General features: G+C 42.2%; 1 protein-coding gene across 2 annotated transcripts in view; it reads left to right on the top strand.

Moving 5' to 3' along the window:
* Positions 1-25,801, top strand: part of USH2A (usherin) — a 374,988-nt gene that overhangs the window by 337,390 nt on the left and 11,797 nt on the right. For both annotated transcript variants that reach the window (XM_038134130.1, XM_038134129.1), the window contains exons 62-68: positions 5,471-5,698; positions 6,543-8,059; positions 9,048-9,366; positions 21,062-21,271; positions 22,430-22,668; positions 23,247-23,464; positions 25,440-25,616. In XM_038134130.1, coding sequence (XP_037990058.1) covers positions 5,471-5,698; positions 6,543-8,059; positions 9,048-9,366; positions 21,062-21,271; positions 22,430-22,668; positions 23,247-23,464; positions 25,440-25,616 — 2,908 coding nt within the window. The remainder of the gene's footprint in view (positions 1-5,470; positions 5,699-6,542; positions 8,060-9,047; positions 9,367-21,061; positions 21,272-22,429; positions 22,669-23,246; positions 23,465-25,439; positions 25,617-25,801) is intronic.

Below are 25,801 nucleotides of genomic sequence, written 5' to 3'. Positions count from 1 at the left end.
ATTTATTCTAATCCTTTTTTAAACTAAAATTTCCTATATTTATTTACAGAAAAGCATACTCAAATATAATGAATTTTTGAATGTCATTTCCTAGCCACTGTAGAAAAAAGGCTGCATCGATCCATCTCAGGGCTGGGAAATGAAGAGTGGCCTTTCATCCCAACAAAAGACAGTTCGGATGAACATTCCCTGGGGAAAAATGTTTAAAAATTATTTCAGGTTTAATAAGGGACTATCTAGATTTCTGAACTTAAAAATGTTATTTAAATATTTGTCTCATTTTATTCTTTGGATTTTTATTTGCCATAATAATTATTACCTGTGTACATTTTGCTGCTATTGTGACCCTGTTGGGTCATATCAAATAAAGTCATTATTTAAAATTAAACATATGTGTTGAAAGGCAACTTTAAAATTCTGAAATGAGATGCAAAGTTCTTAAAATGTAAAATTTGAAGAGCGAAATTTACAAAAAAAAAAGAAGTAAAATCTAAAATTTTTTTAATACAAATTGGAAAGAAAATAACTAGTGCAACATCAATTTCTTGTAAAAATGGAAATTCTGGTTACCTGTAGGCAAGATAATTTCTGGTTAAATGAATAACATCTTGGTTTCTGTTTGACTAACCTTTAAGATTTTTCAGTACTACCATGGGAATAATTTATATTCCAGTCCGCACTGCTACAGGAATAGACTCATAGATTACCTGTGTATCCATAAGTTATATCCCTGTGAGTTTGAGCATAAGGCTTTAAGAATAGAGTAGATTTTTTAAATGGAAAAGACACAGTGTGCATGATATAAGCCTGAGGAGGAAGGCAGCCCAAAGGACAAGTTAGTGTTTGCATGTGAATGTGAGCTCAGTGCAATGTTTAGAGTGAAGGCAGGGGCTAAGAATTGTCTGGGAAATAAGAGTGAACATCAGAGTCAAGGTAGAAGTGTTCCCAGTGCTTTGCAGAAAATGGCAAAGAGTCTGGATTAGACAGGGAGCTGAATAAGACAATAATTACAAAGGTGAGGATAAACTGAGTATCTTTATAAACTCCCAAGCATTCCCCCTTGCTTCTGTCATGTGTGGAGGAATCTATTTGGCTTCCTTGATGGAGAACTTGAAAATTTTAGTCAGACAATGGTTGGATTGATGTTCTGGCTGTCAGGAGACAATAGCTTTCTCCTCCCTTGTCCAGGGAGAGTTCCCCATTTCTCCCTCTAGCCATGAGGATGTTCTACTGAACAGCCTTCCCACTGTTTATGTCCATGGGTTATGAAAGAGCTAGTTTGGATCCCTGTGCCACTACTACAATTCGCAGTGTGATAGTGTCTGATGCCACTGAGTTTAGTTAGAGGCTACAGAAAGAATGAGCTAGATTTTTATTCAGCTATTCAAGATACCTGCCAAGTAGAGATTATGGTACAAAGAAGATAGGGAGGGAGAAGAAACCAGAGCATAACCTTAACATGACTGGTGATGACTTGCTGAGCTTTGATGATTACCCCTGAAGAAGGGACAGATACTCAAACTGCCTTCAGTGGTTCAGAGATCTTCTGATATGTCTGTCACAATTTGAACTCATTCCCTGAGACCTAGGCAACTGGGTAAACTGGCCTGCCTTGAAAAAATAGGAAAAGCCCAGAGTGACACCCCTGGAAGTGCTGCTTCATTAGATCAATAGATTCAAAGATGACTAGGTTGTGTAGTTGTATGCAGTTTAAACATTTGTGCAGGGAGTCCACCCGTGCAGAGTATTATTGACAGCTACAGATCAATGCTAATTTTTGATCATTTTCAACCTACAAAGACCTCTTGACCCTGTTGCCACCTTAGGGGCACTTCAAGTAGTCAAAAGCAATCACAGTAGGCAGTGTAAAATCATCAGACCCTTGAAGGCTGCACAGCCTTGCCCGTGCCTGGGAGGAGGACCAAGAGGTAGCAAGGAAGGCAGGCACCTTGCATTATGGATGCCGCTGCCTTTGAACAGCATGAAAGACTATGCTAATTTGTTTCCAGACTTTAAGTGACTTCTGTGTTCATGAATTAAAAAATAAACAAACAAAAAAGGCAATCTGAAGCAAATCTTGACAAATGCATTATTCATGATTCATGTTCTCTCGTTTTATGTTTGGAAAAATATGTTAAAACAAGGTTTTATTTTAAATAACTTTTATCCTAATTTACAGTGAGAAGAGTGGAATTAGTGGAGGAGTGTGTCTGTTGCTGTTAACAGCTTGTGCTGCCACTGGCAGCATGTGAAGCACTTTACAAAGCAAAACCAAAAGTCCTGCCTGGAGTAGTGGTGGTGCTGCTAGAGCTGTACCAGGGGAGAGACCAGGCTACCAAATGCAAGGACTGTGCCAAAGGCTGGGCTCTGGGCTACAGGGTGTGATCAGGTCACAGTGGCTTGTCACAATGTCCCTCCTCTGTCAGGTGTCCATTTCTGTAGTGTTTACAAGGACAGAATGAAAGGGCCACAGGGGAGGAATGTGGGAGACTGTACACACTTAAATGTTTGCTGGAATATTCTTACTTTAATGGCTGATGGAGTGTGAATGCTTAACAGTTGGGGACAGAGAAAGGAGGGCATGGGGTTGAAGTCCATTGGATTTCATAGTCAGCTACGAACATCTTAATGTTTGCATTAAAATTTTATTTTGTTGGCTTTCTTTTAATGGTGAATGAAAGTTGGACTGTTAGCACATGTAAACATGGGAAATCTGAGTTTATGGCTTTTCAGAGGAAGACTGGGAGAATATTCCAGACAATGATTTTGTTCCTGCACCTGTTTAAGGCTGTGTCGTTGCCCACTGAAGCCAAAGTTACAGTGCTGTCAGTGCAAGGTATATTTTACAATTTATATTTGACCATTCCAGCAGGACAGTATTTCTAGGCTGAAAATGTCATGGGAGGACATAAAGTGATTCTTAAAATGAATCACCGAGTCTGCCATCCATACTCTTTTCAGCATCAGCTTTTGAGCTGAGCAAATTCACGGCTGGCAATGGCAGCAGTGCAGGGGGAGAAAGCGTGGCTCTGTATTCTGGGAGTATGTCCCCTGAGCTTACTTCAAAACCAAACAAAACAAAAATACATGTAAACCGTTTGCTCTTCAAGAAGTATCTGTAGGAGCCAGGGATAAAAGTCATCCCTGGAAGGAATGGTTTAGCAGTCTCCAGAGAACATGATGAACTGCAGGCAAGGAAATCCCTCCATCCTTGTTTCATTTCAAAGTGTAGTGAGGATTGTAAATAATTAAATTTTGGGGTTTAGTGGAAAAATGGTAGAGTGATGAAAAATATGCCAGTTTTCTGTTTAAAGATAGAAATCTAGTGTTTTGTAGCATTGCTGTCACAAAAACCCACCCGATGATGCAGCTCATTAAAAAGCAGAGCAATTGCTTTTTGTCTGATGTTTTTAATAATGTGTTTGTACCTTCAGAGAGCCTCTGTGTAGCAGTTCAGGGGCAGTAATTTAATGCTGCGTGCTCCCTTCCTCCCATCCCCACCCCCGAACCATGGAATGTAAATTTTAGGCTTTTAAAAGTTCTGTTTTGAAAACCTAATAGATAACTGTCCTCATAAAAACTATTAATACAGACTACATCCAATTGTAAAGCTAATTTTAATCATGTTTTGTGCCAACATAATTTCTGATGCCAGATTTTTATGCTAAGCATGAGCCTCGATTTAAACGTGGTTCTTTAACCTGCAGTTCATAATTTTGCAGTCGGCTCTATAGGTTTTTTTGGCTATGGCAGTTTAAATGCTTCCACTTTCAAGGATCTAAGCCATAAATGTTTATTAAAAGAATCTATAATGAAATCAGGTTTGTTATTTTTTTAATGGCTGCCTTGAGTATGTTGGATGACTGAACGCACGTTGTTAATCATTAAGTACTCATGTTACAAAAAGTGTTTGATAGTATTGCCATCTAGGGGCTGAATGAAATTCTCCATACCGAAATAAACTGTAATTGAACAGGTGCTGCTATTGACAATATACATATGTTTTTGCTTTATAGCCCACATGCTTTCCATGTTTCTTATGACAAAAGATATCTCTAAATGTCCCACCGCAGCCAGAGCTTTTTTATATATAATCTGTTCGAGGGGATTGCTATTTGCATTTCAGCTTATGCTTTTTTGGCAGTGATGACTGGGAATTCCTAACAAAGAATTATACTTTTTTGCATTATTAATCTTGCTAGTGTTTGCCCTGTTTAACAGAAAAAAGGAATCATTTATCAGAAAAGTATGTTTATAATCTGTACTTGTGGCATCTTCAGATTTAATATTCATAATGGTCATTCGAATGCTGTGCTATATTTATCTAAAAGACTAACTCATTGTTTTGAGGAAATAACTATTTAAATATTTATGATTTAACTTTTAATATTTAAAAAAAGAAATTAATATTTCTTTAAAATTTGTTTCTGAGTCTGATAGCTTAACAAATGTTTAAATATTAAACAATTGGAAATGTTAGCATTTAGCAACTTAATATGACTTACTGATACAGGGAAATTTACTTCAGATCTTTCTAACACATGAAGACAACTGAATTCCTGCAGTCCCTTTCTTGTGGTCTATATAATTCATGCCAAAGTACAGCTAAAAATGAGATTAAATATATCAGTGATCAGCTAAACTCCTTTTTTCTTTGTTGCTTCAACCCAGACATCTTCACACTCTCCTACTGGAACATATTTCTCCTGTTCTTTGTTGATCACTGTGCCTTTTGTGACTGTTCAGAATAATTCCATGGCTTTTTTGCCTTCCTGCCTAGATCCTATTTTGTGCTGAGGCTCTCCTTGCCCAAGCAGTGTCAGGTTTATGTCAGGTGCTGTTTGGGGTGACCTGGGATGCCAGTGGCCCCTCCTGGCCATGGCTGATGTCCATCAGCCTGCCTTCCCACCATATCCCTCTGTTGAGCTGCGCTCTGGTGTGGCAGCAGGTCGGCCCCAGTCCTTGCAGCCCTGGCTGAGCCCTATGGGATTCATAAATTGTTTATCCGGATTACCATGGCCTGAGAGCAGGACAGCATGCCTATGAAATGTCACATGTACACACAAGATGTGTAAGATTTCTGTAGAGGCAGGAATCACTCATGTACCACAGGTTTTTACATGCTTGAGTCCAATACCAGGAAGCTTCATCCTCACTGAACAAGCTCAGACACAGGCTGAATGAACTGTAAGTTGTGTCCTAGCTGAGATTTCAGACTGTGGAGGACTCCCAAGGAATTCACTCCAAAGGCTCCATCATCATGATAAATAATTTTTTAAACCATAAGAATTTCTTTTTGAGGCTCAGTAAAAAAATACCACCAAAAAAAAAAAAATCCTAGTAACCAGATGGGGTATTCTGCAAAGCAGTCAGAAGTGACCCAGAGCTGAGGCCTCATTTTCCAAGTGACATAAACCACAGATGCTGATTACTTTTTTAACTAACTCAAACATCTGTATTCTTGCTTCAGGGAACAAAGCATCAGGCTCATTTATTTGGATTGAAACCTTTCACAACATATCATATTCATGTCGTAGCTGTAAACAATGCCGGGCAGGTTTCAAGCCCCTGGACATCTGTGCGCACTTTGGAAGCTTCACCCAGTGGCCTGAGCAACTTCACTGTGGAAAAGAAAGAAAATGGCAGGGCTCTGCTGCTGAAATGGTCAGAGCCCTCCCAACCCAATGGTGTGATTAAGGTAAAATTCATCTTGAAAATTCACTGGATTAAAAAACAGAATGGAAATGCTGAGTATCAAATTAAAACAATTTTTTTTTTCTGAAAAAGAATCAATCCAAAGCATTATAGTTTAAAAAAAGATGGAAGTCCTATATAAGCCCAAGACACTCTGTGAGTTCTCTATGCTTGTAATTCTATTAAAATGAATAATGACATTTTTTTGCTGCTCTGTGACTGTAAATTTTCATGTACACTGAACCAAGTTGTTCATTTAATGCATAGAAAACTGCACATGAAAGCTCATAATCTTACTTATTGTGAAACTGGACATGACCAAAATGTGTTTGTAGAAAACCTGGGTTTAATAGAATGTTGTTCTGAAATTTGGGGCATCTTTTAGCTTAATGGTTTCAAGTGAGTGTAAACCTTTACCTGCAAGGTTTGCAACTAGATGGGTTTATTTGGAGGTTTTTTTCCCTTAAGGGATATTCTTTGAAGCTAGTCTATGAGAAGCTTTCTGCTGGCCTGTGAGAGCCTTGCAATGAAACTTGATAACAATCAAATATAATGAAAACTGTCACTAAGTGATTTATTACTGCATTCAAAATGAACAAAAAATCATGAAAATTGGATCAAAACATTCCTTTTGTATCCATGATCTGTTTGTGAGCTGATTGTTACTAGCAAGAATAAGTTTCTGAATCATTGGTTAATAGCACTTACCCTATTGCAAAGATTAAGGGTCTCATCTACTGGGTATTGACAAAAATTGTTTTGTTTTGTTTTCCTTTTATGCTCGCTTCTGTCCTTCCTTCCTTCCTTCCTTCCCTGCCTGCCTTTCTTTTTCTTCCATAATTCACCAGATCTACAATGTTTTCAGTGATGTCCACCTGGAGTACAGTGGTTTATCTCGTCAGTTCCTCTTCCGGCGCCTCGAGCCGTACACCCTGTACACGCTCGTGCTGGAGGCGTGCAATTCAGCAGGCTGCACTCGCTCTCCACCCCAGCCAATCTGGACAGATGAAGCTCCCCCAGTGTCCCAGATGGCACCTGTAATCCAGGCGGTGAATGGCACCAACGTTGAACTGAGCTGGTTGCAACCAATTAATCCGAATGGAAAAATAATTCGCTATGAAGTTATTCACAGACACACAGAAGAGACTGTTGCAGGGCATGGAGCAACAACAGAAGATGGGGAAATTGTTTTCACAGAGTATAACACTGAAAGCAATACATTCACCTATAATGATAAAAGTTTACAGCCATGGACAAGGTATGAATATAAAATACGCACCTGGAATGCAGCAGGCTACACTGACAGTTCCTGGACAATGGCAGAGACTAGTCAAACTGCCCCAAAAGGTCTTGCTGTCCCCAGTTTATCCGTGGTGTCAGCCAACCCCCATAAAGTGCTCATATCCTGGACGCCCCCAGCACAGCCCAATGGCGTTCTCCAGTCATACAGGCTGCTGAAGAATGATGTTCTCTATCCTTTCAGCTTCGACGCTGCTACTCTCAGCTACATGGATGAGGACTTGCTGCCCTACACGGTGTACAGCTATGCAGTGGTTGCCTGTACTATGGGGGGCTGCTCTACCAGTGAACCAGCTGCAATACGGACACTGGAAGCAGCTCCTGCCATGGTGGACCCCCCATCTCTGCAGGCTGTCAGTGCCACTCAAATCAGTGCATCCTGGGGACCTCCCCAAATACAAAATGGAGATATCACCAAGTACATATTGAAATTAGGCAATGAAGAGTATTATCCTGGCAACAGTTTGCAAATGCTGGTCTCTAACCTGCAGCCTTACACACAGTATGATTTTGCATTGGTCGCCTGTACTGCTGGGGGCTGCACATCTAGCACATCCCAGTCTGTGATGACCATGGAGGCTCCACCATTAAATATGGAAGCTCCCAGACTGCTGGTCATGGGCTCGGAGTCCATTGAAATCACATGGAAACGCCCAGAAAAGCCCAATGGCAAAATCACGAGCTACGACCTAAGGAGGGATGGTGTGCTTGTTTACTCTGGTCTGGAAACTCGGTATCTTGATTTCACCCTAATGCCAGGCATGGAGTACAGCTACACTGTCACAGCAAATAACAGCCAGGGCAGCATCACCAGTCCCTCAGCTCAGATAAAAACCAACCCCTCTGCTCCATCTGGGATGTTGCCTCCTAGGTTGCAGGCATGGTCTTCCAGTGAGATTTTGGTGGCCTGGGATCCTCCTATCAAAGTAAATGGTGACATTAGAAACTACACAATCTCACTCCACAAGCCTGGTGAAACGGGAAAGAAGACTTTTGACTTTGATGCATCTCATGTTTCCTTTCTGAGACGGTCATACATAGTGGCACAGCTACAGCCCTATAGCAGGTAAGTCTGGAAGAACCCAATTGTTGAATAAATGTTGTGGGGGGGTGCAGTGGGCTGGCAGGCAGCTCAGACATCTTGCTTAAACATAGTCAGACCCACGGGGTTGTTTGCTAAAAAGTAAATAATAAAGGAAGGATTTTTTTCTTTTTAATTTATAGAAACACCAACTTTATATCATCTTGATGAAGTGCATAGTGTTGACTTAGATTGTAATTTATAGAAAGGTTAATTCAGCACTCTGCTATAGGCTCCAAAACCCGCAATCCTGTACTGGTGTATCATTCACATGGTGTCTGCTATGGAGAATAAATAGGGCTTTACTTAACAAAATTCAGGGTAGGGAGACCAAAGTCATGATCACAGACTATTCACAGGGTAGCTGAGCTGAAATTAATGGACCATGTTTTAGCCCTTGAGCTGGAAAGAAGTGATTTATGATTAAGCGAAAGCTAAAACTTAAGAGAGGGTACCAGACTCTGCTACAGAAATGCACTTGATACTGAACTAATATCGTCCCCACTAATTCTTGATTATTTACCTGACCCTTCCTTATATATTTGTGTAGGCATAATTTGTGTGTGTTATATGGCTGATAAGTTTGTCTACTATTTACATATAACTAATCTAAATCCAAAGAGAGTAATAGAGGAGCTCTACAGTTCTCAAATGACATCCAAATCATCTCTTACAATGAATCATCATTTTGATTTATATCATCAAAATAAAGAATATTTTGATCACTTGACTCCTGCTGATGTTAATTGCTCTGAAAAAAACCAAACCACACCCAAATAAAAACCCAGAAGACAGTGTTCTTCCTCTTTGCTACACAAGGCACAGCACATGACCCATGTGTTAATGCAAATTGTGTGCCTATTGAAAATTCCAAAGACCGGGAAAAATTAAGAAATCCACCCGATCTCATGCACGGTTTATATTTGTATCTGCAGCGTTTTAATCACCTTGCTCCTGCTTTGTGTTCCCGAAGGTACGAAGTCCAGCTCCAAGCTTGCACGGAGCTGGGCTGCGCCTCCAGTGAGTGGGCATCGGTGCAGACGCTGGAGGCGCCGCCGGCAGCGCAGCCGGCCCCTCTCATTGAAATACAAACAGCCGGCGGCTTCCAGTCGACTGCTTCCATCCTGTGGACCGGCCCGAAGCAGCCAAACGGGAAGATTTTATACTATGAACTTTACAGGAGGCGAACAACTCAAGCCCACATAAACTTAGACCTCTCGCTCGTTTACAATGGTTCTTCAACCTCCTTCAAAGATGACAAGTTGCTGCCTTACACAGAGTACGAATATCAGGTGGGAATTGAAGCTATTTAGCAGCTCTGATTATGATTTCAGTACACTTTGAGAACCTTACTTTACACTTACAATGAACATACACACTGTTAATAGCATTATGATTGTTGTGAATGTATTTTAAAGACTTGAGAATCTGAAAATAATTCCATACAAGCAATATATTCATTCAGCATTTGTTTACCTTAGTAGTAGGTGCCTGTGTATTATATGCTAAATGTTTGTGTACCCTCCTGAGCCTCTGCAAGTCTCTGTTATGGGAAATTCTAGTTCTTAAAAGGCGGCTTTTTTTCCTTTTTTTTTCTTTCTTTTTCTATCCTCCCCAATCTATTATGAATTAATTTTTAATTTAGATCTTAGATTAATTTTAGATCTTAGAGCAGTTTACATCCAAAGGGACTGTTTTATCATTAAATTAGTCATTAGAATGACAAGTACATTTTTTGGTGGTTCAAAAGTGAATTTGCTGTTGATGGCTGGTATTCTCATTTTGTTTAATATATACCTGAAACAGTGCATTCTACCTCTTGGGCAAGGTGGAGCAATCTTTCTTTTACAGGTTCATTGGCTTTATAGGATCACAAGATAATTCGGGTTGGAAGGGCTCTCAGGAGGCCATCCAGCCCAGCTTTCTGCCCAAAGCAGGGTCGGTAAAGAGGTCAGATGAAGTTTTGCAGGGCTTTATTTAGTTGCATCTTGAAAACCTTTGGGGAGAAGATTGTAACCTTACAGCCTGCTCCACTGCCTGACTGTCCTAATTGCAAAAAAGTTTTTTGTTATCTTCAGTCTGATCCTTTTTTGCTTTAACTTACACCTATTTTCTCTTGTTCCCTCCCAGCATATACCATAGTAAAGAAACAGGCACCACCCTCTCATTAGCCTGCTGCAATCAAGTCCCTCCAAAGCCATCTCTTTCCGTGGCTGAACAAGCCCAAGTCCCACAGCTTCTCTTTACAGGCACCTTTCCAACCCCCTGATTACCTTGGCCTTCCACTGAACTCACTCCAATTTATCAATATCTTTCTGTTATTTGGGGGCCAAACCAAAACAGACACTAAATAAAGGCAGGTAATCACTTCCTTTAATTGTCTGGCTGTGCTCTTGTGAAACAGCTCAGGATGCTGGCCATCTTTTCTGCCAGATTACTCTGCTGGCTCGTGTTCAGCCTTCTTCCTTTAGGTCTTTTGAAGCAGAAGTGCTCCCTAGTTGGTCAGTAATGATGACCCTGTGATGCTGCAAAAAGTTATTCCTCCCAAAAAGCAGGACTTTGCATCTGTCTTGCTGAAATTCCCATTCTCTAGGGCCTTCTGACTGACAGATCTGGCCTTCAGCATATCAACTGGTCTCTCCAGTTTGGTGTCATCTGCAGGTTTAATGAGAGCACACTGTATAGATCAGGTTCTTTGGTAGCTCTGTTCCACTGCTATTGCTTTCTCCTTTTAAGTAACCAGAAACTATGAAGAATTAAACCTAAACATTTGCTTTATCACATTAGTCTATCCAGCTGCTGCATGCACACGTGTCATAGACTCATCAAGTCGTGCAGTTTGGAAGGGACATCCAGAAGGCATCCAGCCTAACTCCCTGCTTGAGGCAGGTCCAGATAGACCAGGCTTCAAGGGCTGTGTCCAACTGAGTTTTGGATCAAGTTCTCTATCCTTGCAGATGCAAGGATGGAGATTGTACAGCCTGTGTCAGCAGAACTATTGTTAGACCAGATTTCCTTGCTGCTTTAGGCAGGATCTATGGGGAATGTGAATTCAAGTGCAGATGGGGCTGAGTAGACAGTAAGCATCGGTAGCAGACCCAAACCATACTTGCTAGGAATCTTTCTTAGGTGAAGAAAAACTCTCCAAGCTGGATGTTGTAGATATTGGCTATAGGATGTTCTCAGCTGGGCTAACTTTTAATTATCTCAGTCAGAAGCTGTTTTTTGGGAAGTGGATACCACAGAGACTTTTTTAAGCCAACATTTTAATGACTTATCAATGACAGATTAAAAAAAAAAGAGAAACCTCTTGATCAGATTCCTGTGCTTTATTGTGCTGTATTCAAGACTTAGCTTTTTGTCTTGATTCTGCTTCATAACCAGGCTGAGCTTTTGATTGGAACTCTAAATAATTTTTGGGTTTTTTTTCATCAGTGGCCATTTATTTCACCCTGAGAAGTTTTTCAATGCATGAGTTGTCTTCCATTTAAGTACTTGCAGGAGTCCTCTGGGATATATTCTGAGCTTCTCCATTGTTGACAATTTATATCTTGCCTGTGAGACAAGTTATTCATAAGTATAGGGCTTGGCTTTTGCTATTATGCTGATGAAACCCAGATTTATATTTCACTTAAACTGGATATTGATTCTCCTGTCTCTGTATTTGAGGCTTGTTTGCTGGACATAAAACTTTAAATGCAACTGAATTTCCTCCAGCAGAATGCAGTTAAAATCAAAGTGCTGTGCTGGGACTCTCTCCAGCATTTTTGGAGATATTGAGATTTAGTTCAATGCTCTAATAGGTTCTTTGGACCTGAAATCAGGACTTTTGAATCTGGGCTTTTGGGGAATTTTTTCATTGGGTTTTGTTGTTTTTTTAATTTGTTTGTTTTCCTGGAAACTTCAGCTGAATATTAGGTTTTATAAAACCAGGTGCAAAAGTTGCACTTCCAGAAATGATGATGTGAGTTTAGAAGCTCATGCTGACAGAAGGGACTATGCCCCCAAAAATGTTCTGGTCACTGTTCTTCAAGGAAGCACATTTATACTTGAAAGGGCCAGTTCTGCATGAGCATATTAGCACCTGCTAGTTTGCAGTCGGGTTTTAAGTGGCATACAGTGCCTATTTCCATACTTCAAAACACTAAGATCTTTGAAACTCCCTCTGTTGGTCTTATTGTACATTTAGACACTTGCATCTTCTAGAGCATCTTTTAGGTATTTGTTGGAATTCTGCCTGATATCCCCAACTCTATTAACCGTGTACTATTGTGTGATCTCCTGAAAATCCCCCTGATTAAAGCAAACATTATCACTCATGAGGCCCAATGAGTTTGCAAGTGCAATCCTTTGTTTCCTGGAATATTTCTGAAACAAGAGTGTATAGGCGCTCCTTGGGAATCATTGGAAGTGGTGTGCAGTGTTACCATATAGCAGCCTATAGAGTCAAACCTGTTTTTCTCAGCTAAGGAAAGCTCTTCTGAGCAGAGATTTGTGGCATTTAGTGCAAAGCAGAGCTGTCACAGTATGGCGTGATTTCCATGCAAATGCAGTATCACTCCTCCACAATTACACTTAATTGTGTTCTTAAAACTGCTTCTTCAGATTAATGGCTTAATGTCTTCCTGGTTTAGGACACATCCTTATTTCTATTTGGCAGGCACAGAACATGTAAAAGACAGAAAATTACAATTGTCCCTCTTCAGAAAGGTTTATGGCTCCCTACAGAGGTTTATTCTCCAAGAAGACTATTCAATGTGCCAAGACAGGGTCTGCAGTGCTGGAGGTGTTGTGCCAAGACAGGGTGCAGTGCTGACCACTCTAAGAGGCTCAGCATCCCTCCTGTGTGTGGAGAGTCCTTCTCACCCTCCTGTTACTGCAGGCAGCTGAAGGGACTAGGAAATACCCCAAGACACACCAGGGTAAATATGTATTGTGTCCTCTCAATGAGGAAACAAATAATATTCTGACTCTGGAGAGATAAAGAGAAAAAAATGGGTGCAAAGTCATGAAGACTAATGTAGGGCCAACTACATGGGGTGTAGAATATGTTGGCCCTATTGGTCACTTTCCAATGCTAGGAAGGACACTTGGTTTACCAGCCTGTCTATCACATTGTTGGCTGAGCTCCAGCTTGTGCTGATTAGTTACTGTTAAACAGGTCAGTGACTTCTGCAGTTTAAAATCAGGTAAAACTGGTTTTCTGGTTGACCACTGATGGATAGTTACCCATTTGTACATCCTTCATATCTGACTCCTCTTCATTCTTTAAATTCCCCATTTCTTCCCATCTCTCTGACAGAAAGATGCACTGCAAGGCTGTGACATTTAAAAAAGTAGTTCTTTCTTCCATTCCCTTCTTGTTATTTTGTTTGTAAGACTGTTTTTTCTTATGAGGTTTCTGCTTCCTATTAAGGAGAGTTTCTCATACTACATCTGCATTAGACTACCACGCTTGACCTCAGGTACTGTAAAGTAAAGAAGACATAACTATTGTTTCACTGATGCTATGATGATACCTACTCTAGATATCCTTTTGCAGAATGAGATACTTCCTTTCCCCTAGTAGAAAAGGGCCATTTTCAACCACATAATTTTGTTCATTAAGCCCCACCTCAGGCAGTGTGTTTTTCTTGTCAATATAATCTTAAGTGTGTTGATGCAACGACACCTAGAATTTTTTTTCATTATTAGACTGCATTTGTTGGAGCCCAGGTTTACCAGTGAGACTCTTACAGTACCACTCATGCAGGACTCTTCTCAGTAATTTTTGGTTCCGACATACTCAAAACCAAGCAAGCTAACCTTTAAAAAGACATTAGTGTGAGTACCAGGGGAAAATATACTCCAGGGCTGTAGATATTTCCTTGATATGATTTCCTTGATTGTATCTTTTTATTTATGAGGCATAATTTATGGCTGCTGAAAAGCAAACTAAAATGAGTGATGACTAACTGGAGCCAAAGTAATAAATCAGGAGCAGAGAAAGAAGTGATGATTTTGATTGAATCTATTGAATTAGCTGTTGCCCTTAGCCATTACAGGTATTGGAAAGACCTTTTAATATCTGCTTATCTCTCTCATGGGAACTTGGTAACTATCTCATTATATACCCATAGGAAACAAATTATTTAATTTTCTATCTTTTAGAATTAAACCTTTTTACATCTCTCATTAATTACTGGCATTATACTATGTTATATGGAATAAGCTTCCTTTAAAATTTGGTAATTTTGTTTAAGTCGCAAAGTTTTTGCCTATTTTCTTTCCCTTTTCCAGAATGGGTTTAGTAGTTTTATTATTAGCATTTGAACAGTGGCGATGAATAGCAATGTTAAGAGGCTTTAATTAACACAGTACTAGAAATGTGGATCTGAAATCTATCCCATATCCCATTATATGTTTATGACCTCCATAAGGAGAGAGTGACAATGTTGAAGAGGGAAAAGTATGAGGCAATCTGAGAAGGGGCAATCAGGAAGCACAAGTTTGATTACTACCTTCTTGTTCCCCTGCTCATGAATGAATGTGATACTTTCTTTTACCTAGCCTTTGCTCTGTCCACCATAAACTGCGCCCACTTTTTAAACTTTCTGCTTTGCTAATACCTGCCTGATACTGAAGTGCCCAGATGTGAATACATTATCCTAATGCTGCTAGATTTTGGTAGATAAGCTTTGTGCTCATTAGTAACTACAAATTAGCCAGCCAGTAGGACAGTCAGTTCACAAAGACTTGTGAAGGATGCTGCAATTGATGGTGAGAGGGAGGTTCCTTGGTTTTTTCATTTCAACCAGCCAAGATTGTGGTCTCTTCAATTGTCTTGAAGATTGCTGTTTGAACATAACCAAAAATTGAGGGCTGTGTTTCTGACTTTGCTGATGTCAGATCTTATATGACCCTAAAGTATCTTACTATATTGGAGAATAATTACCCTGTGAAAATTCTGCATTTATGTCAGTGCAAGGCTAGAAACTGAACAAATCTAAGTCAAGAAATCCAAAGCAAAGTCTCAAAGTAGTGCTGGGTCTTTGAGGTCTCCATGAAACAGCTTTAGAAAGAGAGGATCACTACAAATTGCTCATTTGTCTCTCATGGCATCTGCCAAGCAGTGCCAGCATTGACTTCTTTTTGGAAAGACCAGCAGTCACCAGTGTGTAGAGTCTTTGCTTACCAGAAGAGCAGAGATCTAAGTTGTACATGACACTTACACACAGAAGTAGAGTTACGTGCACATGTAAAAGGATTGGCTTGGTCTGACCTTGTGGTTCCCCAGAACCTACAGCCCTCTGTAACTCCCTACAGCTCTGAGCAGTGCTCAAAGCCAGGGAGAGGTGGTGACTTACAAATGAGACTTTTTCTAAGGCAAAAGGCTGTTTTCTGAGTGTCTGAAGGAACTTGGTGCAAGCTGCTGACACATTCAGAGCTGAGATCTTGTCCCATCACAGAGACACCTGTGATGGACCGTAGACTAAGCACAGTGTAGAATGGCACACGGTACAGTGCCTGTTGGACATGGAGGGAGCCAGAAGCCACTGCTGGTTGGTAATAAGCTCTTTGGCTTGCTCCTTTGCAAGCAGGAAGGGTGAGAAGCATCTCGCCTCTGTGCTGTGCATGGTATCTCAGCTCTTCCTGACCTGGGAAGTCAGGAGCAGGTCAGGACTGCTGCCTTCATTGAGGCGAGCTGCCCCCAGCACCCTTCTGCCTGGTGAGATCTCTGCAGTAAGGGACAGTTTCACATTCTCCACAGGCTGTTCACTGCCTGAGGATCCCCTTTGCAGGAGTTGAGTTCAAAACAAAGTTTCCTTGATACAGATAGGAGGTTTCAAGAGTGTTATGGCAGATGAATCTGTGTGGTTCAGGGATGGAAGTCATCTCATGGGCTTCTTCCAGTGTCAGCATCTACAGTAATAACATCATTATTCTGTATCTATGCCCAAGGTGATTTTGGTGCCCTTGTTTCTGCCCTTATTGCAGAAGCTGTTAGTTCTACTAAGCCTGAACAGGCTCACTGTAGTAAGGTAACTCTTCTCAGAACATCCTGTCCCGCATCTCATAAGTTTTGCCCCTTCCTGCTATGCCGATGAACCTTGAGGTTGTCCTGTGATCATTTTGAGAGACTGATAGCAGGTTTCTTCCAGGAACAGGGATCTATGAAGGCTCTATTTATGATGGAAAAAAAAACAAGCTTAGTTACCTGTAACTGGAATTCTTCACTTCTCTGAGTATATGCTCTCTAGGGAGTTTTCTCCCCTCTCTTCTCTCTCTGGCTCCACTTCAAAGTGCAGTCTGAGCCAGGGGCCAGCAGATTGATGAAACATTGATTAGCAACCCTTGGTAGCTGATTTCAGAGCCCTCTCGTGTTTTTCTGGGGACAGTACAGCCTTTAACCACGACACATCTTTTGGCAGGGTGCTGAGCCATGCCCCATGATGTCAGACTTAATGCTTTTTGAGGCAGAATATCCAGAAAGTCAAGATATAAGAAACTTTTCTTGGCTTTCTGCTCTTTGTGTTTTGTCATTTAATACATCCCTAAGATGTGATTACTTCTTGTTTGCTCCATGTTCCCATGTGGTCTTTCATAATTGTAAGAAGGTAATACTGCTGCCTGTTAGGCTCTTTATATTTCTGTATGAGTATGATGAAATATTTGTGATGCTGATTATACCACAGTTTATAAAGATTGTTTATGACCCCAAAAAGCTTTTTACAAAAGCCTAAATATGAAATTTCAGTTTAACCAGGCTAGCCAGGCAACAGCTTCCATCCATGACTTAGTGGTGACTTCTTGAGAAGCCATGACCTCTGATTTTAAAGACATTGTTCATTGTGGTTTCTGTTGCCATGCTGCCCTATTTTTTTCCTGCAGAGAAGTGGCTAAACACCAGCATTTCCATCTGCAGTCAGTTCTGTGGATTTACTGCCCCAGGTTTCCAAACACTGACCAGGATTTACTTGGACAGTGATTCTCACAGGGAAATATTTTTATAACCATCCATCCTTTTACAGATGGTTGAGCAGAAGCAAAGGGAGTTAAGGGACTCCAGCTTAGGTCAGTGTAAATCTGGAATTCAGATCCTCAGAAGTCCTGTTTAGCTGTCACAGCTGTTTCAGAAGCTGGCATTACAGACTCACAGACACCAAGGAGGTTTCTGCTGGACACATGTCTTGGCAGGGCTGAGTAGCTGGTGTCTGTCTAGAAGGCATGCTCAGACCGTGTCTGTCTGTCAGGCCCACACAAACATGGCCATGACCTCGGCCTTTTTTTCCAGAGATTTGGGCATGTGGCAGTGTGGTGTGGACATCAACTCCCCCTTGACCTCTATAGGGAAGCATTCCAAGAACAGAGGGGTCATCTACGTGGACATTTCCATTCCAGAGGGACAGCAGGCCCAACTGCCTCTAGTGGAGCATGTGATTGAACCCCAACTACCTCACTCTTGAAGGAGTCCTTTAACCACTTAGCTGTAGTATGGAAGGGGATGAGCACAGAGTCACAGAATCTCCTGAACTGGAAGGAGACCCACAAGGATCATTGAGTCCAACTCCTGGCCCTGCACAGGACACCCCAAGAGTCACACCATGTGCCTGAGAGCATTGTCCAAATGCTCCCTGAACTCTACCTGGCTTGGTGTTGTGACCACATTCCTGGAGAGCCTGTTCCAGTGCCCAGCCACCCTCTGGGGGAAGAACTCTTCCTGATATCCAACCTAAAGCTCCCCTGACACCGTTTTGTTCCCTTGGGTCACGTCACTGGTCACCAGGAAGCAGAGATTGGTGCCTCCCCCTTTGCTGCCCCTCACAAGGAAGCTGCAGGCCATGGTTAGATGTCCCCTCAGTCTCTTCCCGGCTGCACTGGATTGGGATTGTTCTTACAAGATCATTATTAAAACCCCAGGCCACACTAATGACCACAGACCTGGGAATGGGGTGACAATAAACTGCTGCGTGTGAGGACAGCACTATCAGCTCAGGAACGGTGCTTGGAGGGGTGCTCAAGTACAAGAGGCCTTGTCACATTGTTCTCAGCTAAAAAAGGAGATGAAAATGCATCAGGAGCCAAGTAAGGAGTATCTGCATGTCACTGTCACACCCCTGCTCACACAAGCAGGACATTCCCTCCTCAGCTGGGCTCCCAGCCCATAACTATGGTGTCTGATACAGGCCACTGCATGGTGAGGAGGGAAGGCAGCAGTGCTTTTCCAACAACATTGCTGTTGCTTTTCTGGTTTCAGCCCATTCCCAGGCTCAAAGGGACCAGAGACTTGTATGCACATCATGTTCCCATTATTCTGTGCATAGTTTTCAGGGCAGGATGTGTTTTTGTCTCTATTTAAGCAATTCAAAGCCACTGGCATCCAGTAATGAATGCAGCTGTGGAAGCAGAAGTCGGCACTGGGACAAGAGATGGCCTCCCCACTGTCATTATCCTACTTTTCTCTCTTTCCCAGGGGTGACTGCTCTGACAGTAGAAACATTCAGGAATTCCAAGCCTTCTGCTTCACTCTTTTCCTTCCTCCGAAAGGCACATCAGTCCTGCACAAAATACAAGCCCAAACAAGATAATGGGGAACAGAGTGTCCCCGGGTCAGAGTGACTCATCTCTGCTATAAATCTCCTAGTTCTGTGGCACAAGAGGACCACACACTGTTTGGGATGGGGAAGAGATCTTAACTGTTCTGTGACAATGGCCTTTTCTGGCTCCTGGCCCTTTCCTAGTAACAGGAACAGCTCCTTGGGGAAATGATCACAGCACCAAGCCTGGAAGAGTTCAAGAAGCATTTGAACAACACTCTTGGGTGCATGGTGTGACTCTTGGGAATGGTCCTGAGCAAGGCCAGGAGTTGGACTTGATGATTCTTGTGGATCCCTTCCAGCTCAACTTATTCTGTGATTCTGTGACTTAAGACTTCTTTCTGAAAGACAAGGTTTGGCACCTACAATAGGTGAGGGATTGATGAAGGGAGGAGTCTCCATCCAACCCTCAGTGAAGTGTTTGCTTTCCAAATGAGTTGCATCCCTCTCTCCTCCAAAATTCCTTGGCAATTCCATTCTGAAGCTGAATTCCTGTGCTACACAGGAAGGCTCTGTTCCTAACTCATCACCTTCGCTTTAGCTGTGGGCAGCTTGCTCAGCAGGTCAGGGCCGGCACTGTTACGCTCTGTGCTCATTAAGGCCACAGCCTGGACAGAACCGGAGTATTTGAGCTCAGGTAAGCACTGAGCCGGTGCCAGTGACACACTCAGAGTGCTCTTTCCATATGTGTTTTATTCTTTCCACAAAGAAATACGACCTTTGAAATGAATGACTGTGGGTAAATCTTTGTAGCAGCTGGAACTGAATTGAGATACAGGGTCTGACCTACTGCAGTAAAGTGAACAGTTTGACTTTATGAATAGTTCACAACAGAGATGTATTACTGATTCCACTGAAATGAAAGTGCTTTGGCTGAGCTTTTTATTGCAGGGCATCATCTGTACTTAGGATGGTTCTGTACGTTACTGATGAAATCAGGCAGGATCTTTGGGTTTGTAATTGGCAGAACCACAACCTTCAAAGCCACTTTAGTTGTTTTTATCCATTTTCCTTCCCCAGGCTCCTTGTAAAGTGTCCTGTGTTCTTGGAAATTATTATTGCAAGCTGGAAGGATTCAGGGTCAGTTTTGAAGACCTCTTACTTCTAAACCTCCTGTTATTTTTCAACACATAGTCCCACCATTCCCTTCCCCAGGACCAGTGCCCAAAGCAGATTGCATAAGAATGTGTTTTACTGTAGTTAGAACTGCTCGACATGAAAGCTTACTAAGGAATACTTACACTAAAAATCGCTCGGACAGTCCTCTTATATTGCCATTTAGATCTATCATTCTGATTGATCACTATGTGGTTGGCTAATATTGAGTCTAATTTAACCCTATATGCTCATGCATCCATCTATTCTGTCTATTGTTCCTGACATTCTACAAATTACTTACTCATGCAAATGATGACCTAAGGCAACCTTTTATGATATTCGTGTTTAATTATACAAATGCTTTTTGATAAATAAGATTATACATCCTTCCATATGTTTATTCAGTCCTTGATGAAAGCAAAATTTAATTTTCATGCAGATTTGTTGGAGAGTGTGTTTAATAAGTGCTGAGTTTTATGTAGTCTGCAGATCACTCTGGTTTTGGGTAGCTGACAAAATCAGTAGGCATAGTTCATAGAGACATGTGGGTTTTAATCAGGCCTAATTCAAGCTGCTAATTTTTGAAATTTTGGATCTGCAGTCATTGCCTTTGTGCTCATGCAATAAAGCAAATGTTGTTGTGAAAATAAATGAGAGATGCTGAATTAACTATACACTTCAGTGGGCTTTATTTATATTACAAGTTACTGAAAATATTGCCAAATAACTGATACATTAATGTTTTTAGGAGAGGGATGTTCCTGTAAAGCTCACTGGTTCTAAAGAGTAACTTGAGTTTGGCTTGTGTGATTCAGTCAAGGTGAATGCAACTTTTAAGTGTCACCCAAGGCCAGGCTGAATTCATCAGGGCTACCTGCATCCATGAAGAAAATGTGCAGAAGGGAAAAATTGTCAGGACCAGGTATAAGTATCTTTGTTCAGATATCTTTGAAAACACTGTTCTTGTTGATTGCAGCTCCTCCAGGAGTCCTCTTGGTATGGTGTGACACAGACAGTGGTAGGAATTCAGAGTGTGGGGTACAGGTATGAAGAAGACACGGGAGCACACACTGCCTGAGACATGACTTTTGCTTCTTTTCCCTAAGCGTGGCAGTGGGAAATATTCCACCCTTCTGTTAAAAAATTGCTGGGTCAACACAGGTGCTGACTGGCCATCAAGGGACATTTCCAGGAGTGCCATTGCGCCGTGTTTCACCCAGTGTCAGTAGAGCTGCAGTAGACCCTCTGGCTAGCCGCAGATGTTTTGTAGGCTTGAGTTCTTTGCTAACAGTTTCTTTGTTTTGTGTGGAAGGTGTGGTCAGTAAACTCTGTGGGCCGGACGCCAAGCAGCTGGTCCCGCTGCCGGACAGGCCCTGCCCCTCCCGAGGGCCTGGGAGCTCCCCTCTTCAACACGGTGGCATCCACTGTGGCTGTGGTGAGCATCAGCCCCCCTCTTAAGCCTAATGGGGTGGTCAGTATCTACAGGCTGTTTTCTAATGGTACCAGAGGGACTGATGTGGTGGTGAGTATTGTCAGCACTTTTTCTGTACTTCCACTTGTATTTTCTAGCTTTAGCAATTTTGTTATTACAAGCTGCTACTGTTGGTCACAGACTGCCTTCCTCTCCTGGCCTCCCATAGTTAGCTGCTCTGCAATGCACTGTCCTGTTCATGAGCTTAAGCTGTCTACTGATTTCACATTACCCATTTATTCCTTCCAGTGCACTTGGCTGTGTCTGTGTCTGATTCAGCCAGCTTGTCCCATTGGTGCCTGCATGGCCTTCCTTTTCCATTCCCTCACACCTGCCATGATGCTGGCTCGGCTCTGGCTCTGCCTCTGGCATCAAGAAGTACCAAGTGCTTCCCTTTGCTTGCTTGACTCTCTTCTTAATGTTTTTTGCTGAACTCTGCTGAATCACATGCTGCCAAATGAGAGCAGATGTTGCCCCTTGTTGGTGTTTTCTACATATTTTTATTTCCTTGGCTTCAAAAAAGCTATACCAACAAATGACTACAGCAGAAAGGTAAAGTGGCAGTTCCTGTGAGGACTTTCAGAGCAGGGCACTGATTCCTTTGCCAGAACTGCCAGGTCTCCCTTGCTGAGCTTAGGAAAGTTTCCTAACAGGCTCACCCAGCACGTCTCTTTAAATGCAGAACAGCATCATGTCGGCTCTTGACGCAGGTGTTCCTACCAGAGAGCACATTCTCCTGTCTGGGACCCACCAGACACATTGGTGTCATGCTGCCCAGCACTGTTTCTTGCATCCGCATTGAGGAAACTTGTGAGATATGCATGATTATTTGCTAGCACGTTTATCATGGAACTGTTTTCCTTATTAATTTATTTTCTGCTTCAGTACCATTTATCCCAGAGTCTTCCTTTAATGGCTTTCAGCTTCTCTGTTGCTGAGAATGACATTTGCAGTTGACATACAGTGGTCACACAGCTAAAGATGTCCTGAGGCCACTGACGGCGTGGTCTTTTCCTTTGAAGAGTGTCCTTTAACTTCATAATGGAAGAAAAACAGAGTTCCCATTACAAAACAGCTGCATTAGTGTTAGACTTAAAGAACATGCAGAATCTTCCGCCCATCTTCTTCTGGGGTTAATTCACCTCCATAACTCTTATTTAGTACTTGTGGTGCTTGAAGCTGTGACAAGTTCCCTCTTAAATTTTACAGCTGTCAGAAGGGACTGCCACCCAGCAGACAATACATGGGCTAAAACCTTTCACCACGTACTCCATTGGTGTGGAGGCCTGCACCTGTTTCAATTGTTGCAGCAGAGGACCCATGGCTGAGTTCACCACACAGCCAGCTCCACCCTCAGAGCAGCCTCCGCCACAGATCCGCACCGTGACCTCCAGGAACGCCTCTTTCCAGTGGAGTGCCCCTCAGTCACCCAACGGCATTGTCACCAGGTAGGAGCTGCCATCCAGCTGAACCTGCACACCTTGGACAGAGGTAGTGCCAGAACAATGTGAGCTGGAATTCCATAGCTGAGGGCACTGAACAGTTGTGGCAGTCATCCTCCTTCCTTGTCATGCTGGTGGTGGCATTCCCTGTAGCCTGAACACCTTCTTGGAAGTTTTTATATCCAGTGATTGCTTTTCTCCTGGGCAGGATACTGGGGAGGATAAAGGTGGAAAGGATGAGCTGTTGTGAGTGGAGGTGATTGTCTGATAGCTGTGGCTGTGTAATGAAATAGTTGTAAGTTCAACTGGCAGCGATGAGAGCTACAATCTGGGGTTACTTAGGCAAAAATCCTGACTTGCAGAAGAGGGCAACAAGGTAAGACATCAACAGTGAGTGTGACTTACTTACCACCACAATTGCCCAGTTATCTGACAGTTAGGACCAAAATCTCCAAGAGAAAACCTGGGATCTAGTCTATTTTCTTCTCCAGTAGCCAGACAGACAGCAGTTAGGACAAAATGTAGGATTGGCTTTTATGTTATTTAGGGCCCTTCATTCATCAAAATCTTAACTTTGTTCTCAGCTATGAGCTCCACGTGTACATGGCATGTCCTCTGAACTTACAGCCAGCAGTGAAGGCTTGCAGTCCTGGCCCAACTGAGGTGAAGTACACAGGGAAAGGACAGAGTGCCAACGTGTCCAACCTGGAGCCTTACACAACTTACAACCTGCGAGTTGTGTCCTACAACTCTGTTGGCAGTAGCGCTTCCGAATGGATTGGATTCACTACAGAAAAGGAGCGTGAGTATGAGAAATGGTTCACTGACCAGTCATGCCTGTTTCTGAGAGCCAAATTACTTCCTCACCTCTGGGAGAGAGGACATCCCCAGAAACCTCTTCTTCCCTGTCTCTGGTCACTGCGTCTTTGCTGAACATTCATTAAAATTCTGCTCTGGGGCTTAACTGCTCATTCCTTCAAAAATATTTCTTTGCTTATCATCTGATGTCACATCCTCTATGTTGGGAGCCTGGAAACCTTTTATTTTACTGAAAATGGGCAGCAAAGCTGCAGAATATAAAATGTTCAAGTATTACCAGAAGGCTGATGTGTAATAATAAATATACTGCCATAAATAATCCCTTGGAAAAGTGGAGATCTTGAAAGACCTGGTGATTGTTTTCAGGAGCAATCTTATTGTCCTAATTCATGCCACACTTCTGCTAGGATTCATAGAAGTTTTCCTTGGATACCATCTGAATGACTGGATGCTTGTGAGCATGGAAGTAAGAATTAGTTACAGTCCAACCACTGCAGGCAGTGCTTTAAGGCCATGTGGTGGTATGCATGGAAATTAAACATGCAGGACCTGTGCCTAAAGGCAGAATAGATTTTGCCATCAAAACTGAATTTGTAGTAGTCTAACATCAGCTTTTATTAAAAAGATCTATAGTGCTGTAGCCAGAGTCATTCCATAACAGATGAGATGGGCATTTCATCTCAGTCTGTCAGGTCAGGGCAAAGACGATGTTCACTTTTTATCTCATGTCAGGATTTCAGAATCACCTTTCTAAAAATCCCTTTTGCATCATTTGATAGTTCTGCCAAGTAATTACTCAAAATCTGTAAACTGATACATCCTAAGCTGAAAATTTCAGGTGGAACTGGCCCAGATTTTTTTTAATGTTACCACTGAAAAAGAAAAAAAAAACATGAAAAACAGAGGGGAAAAAACCCCACAAAAAGACAACCAACCAACCAAAAAACAAACAAAAGAAAGATCCCTTATGTCCAAAGCTGTGTTTTATTAAATTGCAAGTTAAAAGGCTGGAAAATGATTATGAACTTTTAAATGAAGAAAATTCATAAGGAACTGGTGAGACACATAGAACAAAAGGATTTGAAAGCAATTTTAATCCCCCACCCACTAGGTCCAAAGTCCTCTTCTTTCAAGTCTTGCTTTTCTTGCCTTGCTGACCTCTTCACACCAGGTTTCCAGAGTCCCTCTGACTGCCTCCTTCCTTGAGTCTCTCTGACTGCTTCCTCTTGCCTCGAAGACTTGCTTTAGTGACAGTGGGCAATTAGCAGCAAAGTGCAGCTGGACAAGCAGCTTTCTTGTGAACAAAACAGCAAATACGGGGCAGATGGCTTAATGGCAGCACCACAAGAAAAGACCACCTCAAACTTAAATGAAGTTTTATGTCAGCAAGCTGTTGAGCCCAACTGATGAACTCCTCCTCCCTGAAGTGAGTTCTGGGTTTCTTTTCTGCCTGCCTGCCATCTGTTCTCACTTTTCTGAAACCCCATGTTTTCATGTATGCGCATGTGTTTAAGATGATCTCAGTAATTTCTTGGGGCTTGCAAAAGAACCCTCTTCATAGCAGTTCCCACAGCCCAGCCTGCTGCAGTCAGGCTTGCACAACCTCCTGTGTCTCCCTGTCCTCTGCCTTAAGCTGGAGCTTAATTTATAGAGTTTTAGTGTCAGTACCACATACACAAAGTCAAAGGGAAGGAGTTCAATATTTGATTTCAGTATATATCTCTGCTTTCTCAGTGCAGAGGCTGGCATGCTCCAGCAGCTTTTTCTTTTCTTCTTGTCTCTTCCCTAATCATACACATGGATATGAGAGAGAGGGAGAGTGCATGTGGCAGAGAGCTTGTATTCTGGAGAATCAATCTTTACCTTCACTGTATAGCTCAGTCACCAAATGACTTCTAGCCTATTGGCTAGAAATACACAGAATTCACAGATTTGAGCTCTTTTGCCTTGTTCTGTAGCACCTCGGTACATGACTCCGTTCTCCGTGGCCAGCAATTTATCCATCATCCACATCGACTGGAGCCGCACTTTCGTGCTGAACGGGCGCCTGAAGGAGTACGCGCTGACGGAGAGCGGGCAGCGCATCTACAGCGGCTTCGACACCGAGCTCTACTTGCCAAGGACATCTGACAAAAGTCAGTTTCCCACAGCTTCCTCTCTGGGAGAGTCTGTTGAGCGAAATTATTAGTATTGTATGCTGAACTTTAAAAAAAATTTCTCCATTGCAATCCCAAGCTAAGACCAAAGGTGTATACAGCCACACCAAAAAGTGTCTAAGCAAATCCTTGAAAAAAAAAATCCATAGAGTTAAGCTTTCTCT

Source organism: Motacilla alba, chromosome 3, assembly GCF_015832195.1.
Source record: "Motacilla alba alba isolate MOTALB_02 chromosome 3, Motacilla_alba_V1.0_pri, whole genome shotgun sequence".
In the NCBI taxonomy this organism is placed as follows: Eukaryota; Metazoa; Chordata; class Aves; order Passeriformes; family Motacillidae; genus Motacilla; species Motacilla alba.
This window is presented reverse-complemented; position numbering and strand designations above follow the sequence as displayed.